General features: G+C 45.9%; 1 protein-coding gene across 1 annotated transcript; it reads left to right on the top strand.

Moving 5' to 3' along the window:
- The first annotated feature begins 14,069 nt into the window (after positions 1–14,069).
- Positions 14,070–15,602, top strand: LOC125548886 (dof zinc finger protein PBF-like). Its single transcript, XM_048712409.1, has one exon. It carries the CDS (start codon positions 14,373–14,375, stop codon positions 15,366–15,368), a length of 996 nt encoding a protein of 331 aa, XP_048568366.1. The 5' UTR covers positions 14,070–14,372; the 3' UTR covers positions 15,369–15,602.
- The last annotated feature ends 1,244 nt before the right edge of the window (positions 15,603–16,846 follow it).

The following is a 16,846-nucleotide window of genomic DNA, read 5'->3' as shown; positions in this document are numbered from 1 at the left end:
ATGGAGCACAATAGCAGTTGCTTACAAAAATGAGGGTTGCATTCCCCCACCAAAAAATGTGGCAAATAGAGTCGGGCCAGAACCCTAGCTTAGCTCAGGCTAGATATACTAGGTGCTATAGAAGTATAGTTAGTGCTCAGCTGGATCCACCGGGAAAATCACCTCCTATTTCTTCATCTTCTACGCTGAATTGTCAATATAATGTGCAGCGGAGCTATTACGCTCTTTTGCTCTCCAACAACCGGCGCTGAATTCATCTCTTCCTGAGAAAAACCAGTCGTGTTATTGGCTCCCATAGGTAAAACTTCTAAAAAGCAACTATATACCTCTTGTAGGTGGTACACGGTTTTTTTCGAAATATTTTAAAATTGATCATTAATTAAAAATGTTTACAAGTTTTTAAAAGAATGATGATTTTTCTAAAAATATCCATAAATATTTAAATAAACGTTTGAGATTTTTTTAACATGTTTGTGAAATTGCAAATATGTTTATGGCTTTGGTAAATGTTCCTGACTTTTTTAAAAAAATCATCAAAATAAAGCAAGTGTAGAAAAAACATTAGAAAAAGGAAAGGGCGAAAGCCGATGAAAGCAAAAGCAAACAAAAAATTTTATAAAAATACTGAAACAACAGTGTGCAGAAAATGAAAATAGAAATAGACATAAATGAATAGCAGAAAAAGAACAAGAAAAAACTGTGCTGCCGAACTAGGCCTAAAGTGGGAAAAACTGGAAGAACACATACTGATACTCAGAAAAAAAACAATTAGCTGCTGGAGCCTGTATTGGGCCGGCCCATGGCGTGAGAGGGGTGTGGTATTTCTAAGGTTTAGCTTTTTTTTTTGACAACTTTCTACGGTTTAGCTAATATGCTTCTCTCTAGCGAGAAATAAGATATGGATTGTGATATTTGGCACATGTGTGTCATATAAGCAAAACTGCTACACCTCTACTTCATTCACTTTAAATACATGCATACATTAGCATTCTTTCTTCTTTCACGTGTATTTCTCTTTCTAATTATATGCATACACTAGAGGACAAAAAAGCTGATGTCATTCTAGATTCTCTTTATTTCAAAATTTTAAAATGTTTTGTAGCTCAAACCATTGGTCCGATGTAAAAATCGTTTCTATATAAAAGATTCGTCGCGACGAGATCTTCGAAACTAGATCTCATGTTGGCATGTTCCGATGACTTTTTTTTCAGCCAAAATTTATCACACCTAGGCTACATAAGTTACCATGCCCATTATATGCAAGTTACCGTGTTATTTCCACATAAGTTATCGAAGGCATAAAAATGGTTCACCAACCCTGCAGTTCATATATTACCATGTTTTATTCATATAAGTTATCGGGCCTGCGGTTATTATATTACCATGTTGTTTTTAGGTCTGCAGTTCGTATATTACCATGGTGTTTTTATATAAGTTACCGGGGGGTATGTTTCTAACATTTTTTTCTACTTGATCAAGATTACCGTGGTGTTTGTACGTAGGTATGTGATGCGTATGTAACCATGCTATTTACACAAAATTTACGGGGGTATGTTTTCAACAATTTCCCCACCGAGTCAAATATTACCATGGTATTTGTATGTAAATTATCAGGTATGCGGTGTGTACATTACTATGCTATTTACACAGAAGTTACCGGGGTATCTTTTCAACAATTTTTTTTCTCCAGATCAAATTTACCATGGTGTTTGGACCTAAATTATCAAGGTTGTGATGCGTAATTTCTATGCTATTTACATAAAAAAAGTTACCATGTGTATTTTTCGACCACTTTTTACTACTTTTCCCCAAATCAAGACTATTACCGTGCTATTTACACATAAGTTCCCGAGGTATATTTTCAACAACTTCATCCACTCGAATCAAACTTATCATAGTATTTGGACGTAAGTTATCGGATTTTGCGGTTCATATATAACAGTGCTATTTTCACTTAAGTTATCGCGGGTATGTTTTTCGACAACTTTTTTGCTCTTTAGTCAAAGTTACCGTGGTGTTTGTACGTAAGTTATCGGGTATATGATTCGTATATTACCGTTCTATTTTCATGTGAGTTATCGAGGTATATTTTTTTAACAATTTTCCCTTTTTTGGACAAAGTTACCATGGTGTTTGCACCCAAATTATCAAGTCGGTGTTTCCTATTTTACCAAGCTACTCACACAGAAGTTACTGGGAGTACATTTGTCAATAACATTTTTCCCTTGGTCAATTTTACCGCGATGTTTTTACGTAAATTATCATGTACATGGTTCATATATTATCATGTTATTTTCACGTAAAGTTATTGGGTTTATTTTTTAACAACTCCCCTCCTTGTTTAATTTTATCGCGGTGTTTGTACTTAAGTTATCATGTCTACAAAATGTATATTACCATAGTATTTACAGAAAAAGTTACCGGGGTTATGTTTTCAGTAACTTTTTTGCCGGATCAAAAGTTACCACGGTGCTTGTATATAAAATATTAGTTATGCGGTACTTATATTACCGTGTTATTTATACAAAAATTACCGGGGTATGTTTCCAATAACTCCCTCCACCCTACGCTATTAAAGTTACCATGATGTTTATATGCAAGTTATAAAGTCTGCGGAGCGTAAATTATGATGTTATTTACACATAAGTTAGTGATGTTATCTTTTTCAATAATTTTTTTCCGGGCCAAAGTTACCATGGGATTTGTCTTTAAGTTATCGGGTCTGCGGTACATATATGACCATGCTATTTACACTTAAAAACATTTCTCAATTAAGAAACATACACGAAATGTTATCACAGTGTTTCTATGTAAGTTATCAAATCTGTAATGCATAAATTTTTTTGAGGGTTGTAATGCATAAATTACCATGTGAAAAACGATGTGAAAAGTGAACACCCATTAGTCACCTAATTGCTTTCTCAATTTTTGTTGCCGATATTACAATGTCAACCTCAAGAATTAAAAAGGAGTAGTCAATCTTTCAAAAATAGGAAACAAAAATTACGGTGTGACTGAAAAAAAAATTCACACTAGGAAATAGCATCAATTTTCATCCACGCGGTGAAAATTGATCTCAACTTCAAACTGGTACCAATATTGCGGTGTATCTAGCCAAGAAATAACTAACTTACCACACCACACAACACAGACGCAACAATCCCTAATATTATTTGTCCTATCTGGACCGAGATCTAGTAACTTGCCTCTAGCAAGTCGTGTTGTAACATGCCCTCTTTTATCTGACATCGAATATAGATCCAATGCATGAGATTGTTCGAAAACAAAATAGCACACACCTATGGACTTAGCAGAAGCAAGAAAACAACCACAACATGGGACTTGAATGTCTCCTGATTTCTGACTTTTACAAGTGCTAGTACAGGAATAACGAACAACAGCAAAGCACTAGAATATCTCAATTTGCAGATTTTCACAACACACTTGCACGCTTAATAGCAAGAAACGGCACCATCCAAGCATTGGACCCTCTTTAAAGTGCAGATTGTGTACAACATAACAGTAACAACAAAGCACTGGAACTTATTCAAACTGCATTTTTAGAGCCTCACTTATAGGCTTAACAAGAACACAAGAAACGATTTATAATACTGAAATTCTAGCACATAACAGCAACAACAAAGCACCGGAACCTCTCCAAATTGAACATTTTTGTAGTACTTAACACTGAAATTCTAGCACATAACACTGGAAAATGTGTAGAACTAACATAGTTTTTTTGTACCAACAAGTGGTACAACTGAACAATAAATTGAAGTACTGAATATACCAGACTAGTCTATCTGTACACTTTGTAAGTTTGTAGCAGCACCAGATATGAATAGGCTAGAGTTTCTTGTAAGAAATGAACAAAAAAGTTGCAAAGAAGCAACAATAGTATTGGCATCTCTTGACAATACATTTTCCTTCGGATTTTCTTACGAGACAACTGAACTGAATGAGCAAGGGACGCACAACACACTCCTGCGATGCGGTGGCGCCGGGTCTTGTCCATTCTCTACAGCGACGCAACAGGCTCCTCACTCTGCTTGGATCCAGCAACCTTCGGAACTCCATTTTTCGGTCAACTGAGCTTGTTTACACCTCCCAACTACATAATTTATTGGAGCCTCACACCCCCTAGTCCGGCCCTGGAGGAGGTGTTGCAATCGTGGGCTTCGAGGATGACGACTAGGCAGCGGCGGACGCCAGGGAGGCGCCAGAGGTCGCGACCGTTGGGGCGGAGGGGGTCCAGTGGATGGGTTGTGTTTCCGGCGGCAGCTTGCTCGGATCCATGGGCAGCGCCATGGGAGCTCCCGTGAGCAGAAAGAAAGAGATGGAGAGGGAGGAAGGAAGGAAGATGAAGGGAAAAGGAGGGAGCAAGGGGCGGCACTGCGGTTCGGCTTGCCGGCGGCGGCTCGCCGGAGGAGGATGCTGCGAGGAGGGCTCGGACTTGGCGGCAGGGAGGAGGAATCAGAGGAAGACACCATCGGCTGGGGACTTGGCGCGGGGGAGGAATACGGGAGGAAGACTTATGCGTGCGATGCCGATCGAAGGGACACCGAGTGGTGTGGCAGTTTTGCAATCGGGCACAGGGTTGCCAAATACATATTTTGATAAGATATTCTCTATTAAAAAAAGGAGAAATACTATGACATACATGGTGTATTGTACCCAGGGACAAAGAACTTGCATATGTCAAAAAACTTCGAACCACTTCCATCGCAAAAAAAAAACTTCGGACCACTTCCATGTCCCATGCTTTTTTTTAGGGCATGTACAATGATGGCATATGGTTACATATGCCCCATGACAAAAAGTAATTTAGACATCTACATTTATTTTTTCTTCTTAATGCAAGCTACCACTAGTGGGCCTCATTAAGAAATAGAAAATAAAGGCTCTAGTACACATGCATCTCAATTTTTTACTCCAACCTTTTCAGCTTTTGTCATCGGACCACACTTTTTCTCTTTAAGCACCCGCCTCCTGGAGAGGATCCCGCTTTCCTATCCGAACCTATTTTACGTCATATCCGATCCTACATGCCATACGAGGCATCACCTTGAGGCTATGCATTGTACATGCCCTGAGGGGCATGTCCCATGCATCAATTGACAGGAAAACTGCCGAGCCTAGGGCTCGCATTACAATTTGCAAATAACCGGTAAGTCCACCTCGTCAGATTGCAGTTAAAAAGTACATATAAGGGGGTGTTTGTTTTCAGGGACTTTTTTGTGTAGAGACTAGAAAAAGAGTGCGGATTTTTGGAGGCCGAGCTCCAGTGAGCTCGGTATTTTGAAAAAAATCAAAAAGCGTATTTAAAAGTTCCAAAAAATCTGAAAAAAATATCATGAAAACTTATATGTATTCCGCAAGAACGTGTTAAATTTTGTCGAAAAATGTTGTGATTTGTAGGCTGTACAAAAATAACAAATTTCTGGCCCAATAACAAAAATAAAAGGTCCATTAAAAAATGTGTATTTGTCTTTTTCCTGTAGGCCACATGTAAACGTATAATACTGTGAAATTTTGCATATACATAGTATACATGTGCATGTGTGTTCAAAAAATAAATTTGAAAATTTTCATGCTCTAGAAAAATAAAAAATAAAAACGAGCTCACTGGAGCTCGGCCTCCGATGGCATTTTCCGCTAGAAAAAGTCCTTAGAGATTTTTTTTACCAAACAGGAAGAACTTTTTAGGGACTAAACTAGGCATTTGGGACTAAATAAAGAAGACTCTCAAGGAGAGTCTTTTTGGGACTTTTTGAGACTTTTTCAACAATGCCCCTCCATACATCCATTGGTCCGCCACCCCATGGTGTTGTTTGATTGTTATTTTTCTATATACTAGAGGCAACATGGTCATTTAATAACCTCTAGAAAGGGATTAGGGACATTTTAGTCTCTGAAAACAAATAGGAAGAGACTTTTTAAAAACTAGAGACTTTTTAGTTGGAATTAGAAAAAATCCTAGACTAGAGAATCAAACACCATCTAAGTCACGTAACCATGGAGACTCGGTCAGTCCACATCTCCAACAACTCCGCACGTACCGTGCCCGATACACGAACAGAACAACGTCGCCGCTGCATCCACATCGCAGGAGAGGCGGGCGTGGGCGCGCGAGGTGCGCTTGCGAGCGACGCTGCACGCATGGAGCCAAGCCCATGTGAGCGTCGGGGGGCGAGTCGTCGATCCCGGCGTGGTCCAGAGCGCGCGGGCGTGGCCTCTCAGCCTCACCACCCGGCACGGCGCGTCCCTCCCGCCCCGGCCATCCGAGCGCCACCACCAACGCTCGCGTGACCCCTCCCCCGGGCCGGCTGGCGCGCGGCCGGGCGTCGTTCTCTGGCTGGCCCCTGCTACCTCGGTAGCTCCCACCACGCCGATGCGAGTGAACTGAACCCGGCGGCCACACACATCTCCGGCAAAGTTTGCAGGCTAGCTAGCCAGAGACCCGGTGGTCCTGAGGTCCTCCTGGCTCGAGGCATGTTGGGTACGGCATGTCAACGCGCCCCTTGATGATCGGCCCTGCGGCGAGAGGGCCGGCCCGTCACCTCCGCATGCGTCCCTGTCGATTGCGTTCCAAGGAAGGGATTGCGAGATGCAGCGCCATCAATCACGCTCGTCTGACGGTCCCCAGGGAAATCATGCTCGTCCGACGTACGTACTTGCAAAACCGTTGGCAGCTACTAGTGTCGTGGCGGTTTTATGTGGCCGGCCGGCCGGCCTGGGTCTCCTTTTGTCCGGGAGATACTGATACACTCACTCCAGACTTCTGGAGCTGCTGCAACCGTGCGTGCATGGCCCAGTACCGCCCTGCCCAGAGACCAGGACGCTTCCAAAATCTTTCTCCAGTACCCCGTGCACAATCTATGGTACTGCATGCATGCACGGTGTGCAATCAATCGGCTCCATACACATACACACACGCTCCCAGATGTGCGTAAACTCGACCGGTATGTTTGTCAGCCATGCATGTCTTAGAGGCGGTGTATGCATGGTCTCAATCATTATTCCGGGTCGAGCTGATGGGGCTTTGGCTCCATCTACGCTCTCGAGTCGTTTATATATCCATCCACAGTACCACTATCCCCGATACACGCACCGAAACCATATGGGTTGGTCGATCGAACTGATTGATCACCAGCTCGAACCAGAAGGAATCCTGCAGCTACGCACGCCGACGAGCAGCGCTACTCCAGGCACGTATTGTTCGTCCATCCCGGGGCTCCCAGACTGCCGCTCCAACGCAGGAGTAACGGACAAAGCAAAGCGGCATCCTATCGAGCGCGGTTCGGTCGCTTTCCCGCGCACTGCATGCACCTGCACCTCCGCGCGCGCAGGCAGCTCGACGTCGTACGTGCGCCGGTCGGTCGCGCCCGGGTCCATGCACGAATGCCAGCGCATGCACTGCCCCGACCCGCGAGCTGATTGCCTGTCCGCGCACGTACAGCAACAGTCCAGTCGAGATAATTGCATGCGGTGGCCGTTCAGCTCGAGTTCCTGGCCTGCATTACTGCGCTGCCTGCCCGTTTTTCTCCCGCGGGCCAATCGATTGCGGCCGGCCACGTTATGAATGCCCATGCCACTTCTGTATGTGCGTGTGCGCGAGCGAGCGACTGATCGGCGTGTGTGGCTCACAGAAGAGTGTAAACCAAGCAACTCCAGCTAGCTAGCTAGCGAGCTAGTGGTGTGCCCCGGCAAAATCATTGGTGGTGTGACCTGCGACCCTCACTAGCGATAGAGTCTCGAGCTGTTGGTTCCATCCCACACCTAGAAGGCAGGAGAGAGTGGGCATGCATCTTCCATCAGATCTGAGTCTGACTGATGTTTTTCTCATATATATAGTACATGCCAGCTTGATCACTGCCCTGATTAGCTAGCACTCGCTTGCTTCTTGGAGCCATTTCTTGTTGCGGTAAATCGCTCACAAAAGGGGAAAGCGACATTGAACAACTTTTCGGCTGCTCAGACCGCGTGCATACACTGTGAAAGTTTTTTTTTAACAGAACAGTGTGTCTTAATTGTTATGCCATAGTACCCCCTCGGTCCTTCTAAGTCTGCATATAAGTTTTGCACAAAGTCATAGTATCTCTATTTTGACCAAATTTATAGAAAAAAGTATCAACATTCACAATGTCAAATCAATATTGTTAGATCCATCATGAAATATAGTTTCAGAGTATATATATTTGGTATTGCAGATGTTGATATTTTTCAATATAAATTTGGTCAAACTTTACAAAATTTGAATTGACACAAATCTAATACACGGAGTAAAAAATGACCGGAGGGAGTATATAGCTTGGTGTGTACGCACATGAATAGCAGTACATGAACAGTGCACTGATCATCTGTCTGATCGAACAAGAATACGCTGTACCTACGTACACCAACCAGCATGCATCACGCCATCATGTAGACAACACCCGTCGAAGGAGGAGCATCGATCGCCAGTCCCTGTACTGCATGTAGCTTGGTGTGTATGCACATGAATAGCAGTACATCAATAATGCACTGATCATCCATCCAGTAGAACATGAATACACTGTACCTAGTACCTACGTGCACGTACGCCAACCAGTATACTGTATACATCAGGTCATCATGAAGACAACACTCGTCGAATGAGGAGCATCGATCGCCAATCCCTACACTTACTGTACTCTTTTGCCGATCAGTGGACTGTGTAGGTGGACTCAACGCCCCTCACACATCGCCATCCAGGCAGCAGCTAAGCATGTGCGGTGTCGCCCCTGTTCCAAATGTTCAGCAATATAATCTGGCTCAGTAACCTACTACTCCCTCCGATCCAAATTACTCATCGTGATTTTTGTTCAAATTTGAACTAAAACCACGACAAGTAATTTGAAACGGAGGGAGTACAAATTTGCAGACAGCTCTCTCGCTGACTTGTAGCACACAGACGGTTGCAGCTCCACTACATATATCATCGACTCATTATTAACTAGTGCTTGTGCTATACACCCCGCCAAGCCATCTGTCAACAAAATCATAATGATTTCCACAACCGGTATTGAAATCCTTAGAATGTTCCCTCGCCACGAAAAAAGAATAAGTTGGTAGGATGCATTTTATTTAAGTTGACTTGTGTATGCGTTAACATAATAGTACCAGCTTGTATTTGCACCCTGATTAGTCGGGCAACTCAGTGCGGTTTTTTGTGACATGATACTAGGCATTCTCTCGTAGCCCCAACTTGCTCCTCAAGTTGTCTAGATTGGGTCTGAGTTACTTCATTTGCCATGATCGAGCTCTGATACTCTAGTTGAGCAAAGGCCCTGAATGATCCGGGTCGATTGCTTGCGGTGCATATAATGCACACATCTATAGTTTCTAGTTGGCAGTATAGGCGCTTATGACCGCCCCCTCTATGCCTTGCGGTAATGATTCCTCTGAAATTATGACCTTTACCCCCTCTCTTCTCTATAGGAATGAACTTCTCCTCGCCGACCACTGGCACTATAGTTAGATTAGGCGCAATAGGTGGCTTAGGTTGGATTGAGAAATTTTCTTCCTTCCAGTTTTGTTTACCCAGAAGACAACTTTTTTCTCTCGATTTTGTCGAGTCATTACACTGATTCAATAAATGATTATCAAGCGGTTCACTCCCGTCCCATGGCGCTAAGGGCTTTTTTTTTAGGAACAGACGGCGGTGTTTTACTGACACCTAGAATTGGCCAAGGACTCTACTACCTGGAACGCAATACGATTCAACTAATCAAAATTGCTTTGCTAAAGATACCCGTTCCGCTGTTCAGCCCTCATAGCATTTATTTTTATTTAAAAAACAATTTTGAAATGTTTTTTGGAACATGGCAAAAGATTCGCCATTCCATTGATTAAGGAAGAAGTTTTAGAACAAAGCCGAGTAACAGCAAGAGTAGAAAAGGACTACTGTCGTGGCAGTACAATACCCAAATGCTTGGCACCTGCCAAAGCCCAAAGAAATACCTCCTCTTTAATCTTGGTAATGAGAACCATCGAAGGGACGACCGTGTTACGGAAGACTCTAGCATTGCGTTTTGACTAAATCTCCCATGATGTGAGCATCATCAAAGAGGCCAGCGCCTTGGTAGATCCATACAGAATGTGTATGTTGCCGGCCCACCAATCTCTCACTGAGACCCTCGCTGTCCAAATGGCCGTGTTGATATGGTGCATGCCAGACCACGGAAGAATATGGTTCCACACATGAAGTGTGAATCGGCAATGGATAAGATTTTTGTGGCGAACATGATCGAGTGTTCTACTCACGTGTGAAGTTTCATGAAACAAATGACTTCGGTGTTCTTCTGGGAAGTAATTTCGAAAAACTTGAATAGTAGCTTCTATATATAATCAATTTTTTTCTCGCATAGAAGACCACATAGAAGTAATTTCTTTGCAAAACGTTACACGTGAGTATAACATTAGAGCATATTCGTTACCAAGAAGTTTCAGAATTATGTGGCATTTATATATATTTTTCTTAATTAGTGTGTGCATATAGACCCAGTTTCAATTGGGTATTTTCGGGCAACTTCGCTCTTTCTTAGTGCATTGTAATAACCCATTGCCCTCCCAATGTTCTTTTTTGGGGAAACCTGTGTTTGTGTGCTAATCCTAATTATCCTAAATCACCATTCAGGTAGATTGTATGAACTAGCAGTACAGAGCTTACTTTTTTGCAGGGGTAAGAGAGCTCAAGTTAGAATGATAACTTTAGTAAAGTTAGCTTACTGGGCCATTTTGTTGGATATCTCCTAGGTTTAAAATTACAAGAAAAATTGTTACAGAAATATAAAAAATTACGGAAATTATTTTGGAATTTGATCTATAGATATTCACCTAAATTGGATGAATTTTGACTTTATTTTATTTTATTTTGAAATTAGTTTGAATATGTCCTGAAATTTTCAAGGTTAAAAATAGTTTGACACCCACCAAAATTACCAAAACACTGAAATTTTGATCCATGGTTACTTAATCCTAGTTTTTGTAGGGAATGATACAATGTTAGGTTATTTTAACCTGCCTAACTCAAATATATCGGGAAGGTATTTGCAGTTTGAGATGTCCACATTCATAGTCAGTCAGATGGCTTGAAATTCTATGTATCATCGTCTTTTTTCTGGTGCACACATTTTTGTGAGCGAATAATGCACTCATTCTCATCATGAAATTGTAGTGCTGGAAGAAGTGCAAATATTGTTAGAGGGCCTCGTCTTTTATCGTTTTAGTATACTTATTTTGAAAATTCTTACTAGATAATACCCCACGCGTTGTTGTGGGAAACGGTTGCAATATATTTCAATGATATTTGGTTATGTGGAATATGAAAATTTAGATTAATAACACGTGAACCAAAATTAAAAATACATACAACTTATTATATTTGATTATGTATAGTTGTAAAATATTTATTGAATATAAGTAGAATAATAAGACGACAAATATTTTTCCATGCATGGCTGTATGTGGTGGTGGGTCTTTTTCCATGCATGGTTGCATATGAAGGTGAGTCTTATCCCAACCATAACTGTATGCTGATGTGGCATGCTTGAATGTTTAGATAAATAATAAGTTAGCGGGGGAGTTGTACTAGAACATTAGGGTTTTCTTTCTCGCCGATTCCGCCAAGACCGTTCCCTTGAGTGTGGTTTCGCGCTAGATGGTATACAGAGACAGTGGACCTCTTCTTTTCCGCACGCGAACTCCTTCCGAAACGGAGAAACAAGTTATTTCTCTGAGATTTTTCTTGAATCTATTTTTCTGAGATATATAAAACGGAGCAACAAACAGGATATAAATACTGTCAAGTCTCTGGAGGCCCACGATACCTGAGCCGGTTGGGTCGTACTCGTACCGCTCATCCTCGATCGTCAGGCCCACGGTGCCGTGCCACAATCCCCAAAATACAGATACGGATATACAATCATTACAAAGGCTAGCCCGTCAGGTCCGTTCAGTCGATGAGCGGCGTCGACAGTACACACGAAGCACAGCACCCTAACAGTACGCGCCCCCCAATCATAGCACGCCCCGGGGAGCCCGTGCAAGCAATCCCATTTCTGTCGATCGATGATCCGTGGACGCGCCGGACGGATTCACCGCATTCAGGTCGCGTGCTTGCGGGTTACGACTGGACAGCGCGGCAGGACGACCTAAGTAACACCCAAACGAGGAGCTGGAGTGGGTAATTAGATCAGCTCGCCAGTAAGACCCCTAACATGTCCCTCCTGTCACTGTCGTGTCAGTGCTCTTCATCCGCCACTGTGGCAGGGGACGGAGCACGCAAAGTCAAATCTGCGGTTGATGGCCCGGTTAAGTTTTTCCTTCCGACTTGATGGTTCGGTTAAGCTTGATTGCATGTGGTTAAGGCCAGCGAGACACGCGCGTGCCCCTGGCGGGTGGGTAGCCCAGTACCGCGGTACTACGTACGTACCTCGCCGGGCCACATGCATGGACGACATGGCGATGGTCGATGATGGATGGGCCGTGCGTACGTGCGTGCGGACGCACATCAAAGATGGCGCAGTGCTCCGGGTTGGAGCATGTACGCGCCGTCGCCATCGATGGCGCTCGAGAGCAGTAGGAGCTGGATGGACGAAGCAGTGGCATGTCAGTCAGAGAGCCGAGACTCGAGAGCCGTACCGTACGCGCGTCTTGGCCTCGCGTCTCGGCAGGCCGAAGGCCGGCCCCACCGTACCGGGGGGTACGTGCGCGGGAAAGACGGGACGCGATCGGGTCGGGTGCACCGAACCGCGCGCGTAGCAGGGCCGTGGGCGGGTACGTACAAGGGCGCCGTGCCCGTATGGGCCGGCTATTGATGGCCGGGCTCGGACCGGGCCGGCACACGGCTGGTCATGTCGATCGTCGCTGTGCAGTACAACTATTGCGTGCTCGTATGCGTACGTACTGCTACATGACATGAGTACGTACGCACATCGATCGCCTGGCTCCCAGTCCAGTCCCCGCCTGCTGTGGTCACGGTATCAGGTTACGATTGGAGATCGGCTGGCCCCGCCACGCGCGCTGCGCTGGATCGCATGGCATGATTGTACGTCGTCGACCGGCAGATCTGGACGGACTGGTGTACTGTCCTGTTAATACCGGCAGCCGCTGCTGCGTCCAGGATATCAATCGATCAGACTCCATGTACGTTTCATGCAAAAAAAAGAAGACTCCATGTACGTTCATTGCTGAATAAATTAGAAAAATAAATCAAACATGCATTTCTTCACTCGCCATAGGAGCCCGGCCGGCCGCTTGATTGGTCGAATTCGTTCTGGTCCCTTCCAGCATCTACGTTGAAGCTAGACGACGACGACGCCGCCCGGCCGGATGATCGATCGAGGCACACGTCCCCAGCATAGTAGCTAGCTAGCCATAGCCAGCCCACCGAATCGCACATCATCGTCTCCCGCGGGCGCCGGCGCGTGCATGTTGCGTCCCGAGAGCTTAACCGTGTGAGCAAATCCCGCCCTCCCCACAGCGTACCCGTCGAAGGGCGGCCATGCATCCGACGCATCGAGCGGGGCGACAGCCAGTAACAAAGTCGTATGGGCGATCCCGAGGGATTTGCGTCCCTCGCACCCCACCGCTCTCCGGGGGGGACCCCTGGGCTTCACGTGGCCGGCCAGTGGAGCGCCGCCACGTATCCCAGCGAGGTTGCCGCCGGCACGGCCTACCCCGGCAGCCTACGGAGCGGCCGCTCCCACCACGCCCGTGCGCGCGCTGGCAGGCCTCCGTCGATCGATCCCTAGCTTCATACGGCTCTCCCAGACTCCCACACCGACCACGCCGTAGTAACCACGAGCCACTAGACTGAAACAAGAAATTCACGGTCTGGAGTACAACATTTTTACATGAAACAGTGAAAGCCTGCAGCAGCAGCAGCGTCCTTTGATCGATCGTTGAACAGTGGTTGATGCGTCCATCATCGTGCGATAACAAGGCCTGTACTGTAGCCACTAAAGGGCACCTGCTGCTGCACCACTGCACTGCCACAGTTTGTTGGGGGTGGTTAACTAGGAGCTGCCTAATTCCTTTAACCCTAAATCAAAGCTCGGAGAATTTCCACTATACCACACTGCAACTCGGCCCAAATCTAAGCAACGCAAACTCACATGCACATGCACACCGCGTAATTAGCTCCCACCCCGCCGATCCATATAAGACCCCCGCCACTCCCTCCACTGCCCTCTCGCCGGCCTCCTCCCCCACCCCCACCGATCAAGTCACCATCTCTTCTCCGGCCACCGTGTCCTCCGATCAGGTCAATCCCTCTCACATCGCCCGCATAGCTCCCCGGCTGGCCGTAGTCTGATCGATCGCTGCAGAAGAAGGATCTGTGAACGAGGATGTTGTCGTCGCACCCGCACGAGGCGGCCATGCTGCCGTACGTGCCGCGGCCGCCGTCGCTGCTGGTGGACCGCCGCTACAGCACCGGCGCCGAGGTGGCGCCCAACTGCCCGCGCTGCGACTCGCCCAACACCAAGTTCTGCTACTACAACAACTACAGCCTCAGCCAGCCGCGCTACTTCTGCAAGGGCTGCCGCCGGTACTGGACCAAGGGTGGGTCTCTCCGGAACGTGCCCGTCGGCGGCGGATGCCGGAAGAACCGCCGGGGGAAGTCGTCCGTGCGGTCGGCGTCCGACTCTTTCTCCGGCGTCCGCGACGCCACGTTCGGCCATGGAGGGTTCCCCGGCCCGCTCCGGCCGGACATGGTCCTGGAAGGCATGGTCGGCAACCCGGCGAACCCTGGCCAGGTGATGCACGACGTGCCCACCGCGCCCGACGGCTCGTCCATCGACCTCGCAATGCTCTACTCCAAGTTTCTGAACAACCAGCAACCGGCCGGCGACGGTAGCCTTGTCGGCTCCGTCACGCCGGAGTCGGCCGGTGGGCACGTCGACGAGACGTTCGACACGTTCAGCGCCTCCAGCGACATGAGCCCCGCCGGCGTTCTGGCGCCCGCGCAGTTCGACGCGAGCCCGGACGGGTTCCTCGAATGGTCCCGACCGGTGAGCAGCGCCGACCCAACTTGTACGGCCAGCCCAGCTACCGCAACCACCATGCTGTGCACCGACGAGAGCGTGCAAGCTGCGCTCGGCGAGCTCAACTTCGCCATGGATCAGAGCTGTTTCGACTCGTTGGGGTTGCCCACGGACGGTGCCGCCGCTAACCTCTCGTCGTGGTGCTCGATCGTTCCGAGCTTGTCGACATGGGAGGAGCCCAAGTACGACTCGCTTGATTCGTTCCCTGACGACACCCTCAGCCTCCATGACGGAATCCTTGCTGCCGATCATGACTGGAGCGCGGATTGCCAAGGATTGGAAGCTCTCTACATGCCGTAATTATATATACAGTTACAATGATTTTTTTTGGCTAATTTGCTGTTATTTTTGTCAGTTTGTCCCTTTTTACTTTCTTTCAATTTGGTTTGGAAGAATTATTATATATACATACATAGATATAATGTATGTTCTGAAGAGAGGAGTGAGGCGGTAATGAAGTACTCATATGTGAAGAAATTAAGGGTCGGTATACTTGTGAGATAGATGTTGAAAATATTGGAAAATATTTGATTATATCGATCGTGTAATATTGACATATTCTCATCAGTATTTTGTGCAAGCTCCCCTATAGAACATTATATTGAAGCTGCCCATCCAAATCTAGGAGTATATATCTACAATTCTACATATAACCGCACGCCGGTGAGATATTGCTTGCAAGACTTGATTCTACTGCTGTAATCCCATCTTACCGCAAATTATTCGGTGTAGAAGGAATGACCATGCAAGCTCTGGAACTAATTAGAGGACATGGCGTATTATCTAGCTTGCATCGTCGGCAAATTCACATTGTGAACAGACTTGTTTAATAAGAGGGAGTACCTGTGTGGCTTAATTTGTGGAGCAAATGATGTCTTGCATGACAAGTATTCAACAGTGCATGTGTCCCTTGTCTCCCTCATGCTCGGTGGAAATGGTTAGTCAAACGGAAGCTAGCGGTCCAATTAAATTCGGGCTAGGTGGAGTGGCTGCTGCCATTCAGCCATTGCCTGAATTATGAGCTAGGAGATTGATCGTCTCGGTAGAATCGAGAGACCCACTTGTGTGGATCACTTCATATCTTTTCTACTCCCTTGATTTTGGGTAAAATCTTGTGTTAAATATATAAAACACAAGAATTTCTTTTGGAGGATCCTTTTTGGGTTAAATCTCCTCTCTCTCTCTCTCTCTCTCTCTCTCTCTCTCTCTCTCTCTCTAAGAAAAGGCTTTCACCCTGCTTTTATAGATAAAACAAAAAACCCGAGTACATGGCCGAACGATGCAGAGTGATGAGGAGACCCTGTTACAAAGCAGATCTTGGAATTAACGACTACGTTGGGCCAAATATCTACCACTAATTAAGAAACTAGCTCGGAAAAAGTTGAGGTCTCCATTTGTTATATTGTTATTGTATTTATTAGAGAGTTATACCCTCAAAGAAAAAAACTCTAGCAGAGTTGTCTGGCCAAATCGCCATAATAACTATCAATATGGCGATTTTTTACAACAAAAAAACACTCTAGCAGCTTTTTACAAATCGCCATAATTTATGGGGTGCCCTTCATATTTGGCCTCACAATCTTCGTATTTGGGAATTTGGGGTTGCCTTTTGGAGCGCACTCAGATGGTAGTTGCATGCGGCACAGAGAAAATTTCAGGTAGCCCTCCACCTCATGTGGGATGGTTGGGAGATTGAGAAAAAGATGCCCCACTGGTGAGTGGGTCCCACTATCATGAAGGCGGCAAATATGGAGACTGCAAGTTTGCGCATCAACTCG

This window comes from Triticum urartu, chromosome 3, assembly GCF_003073215.2.
Source record: "Triticum urartu cultivar G1812 chromosome 3, Tu2.1, whole genome shotgun sequence".
Taxonomy (NCBI): domain Eukaryota; kingdom Viridiplantae; phylum Streptophyta; class Magnoliopsida; order Poales; family Poaceae; genus Triticum; species Triticum urartu.
The sequence above is the reverse complement of the archived record's forward strand: the minus strand, read 5'-3'. Positions and strand labels throughout refer to the sequence as shown.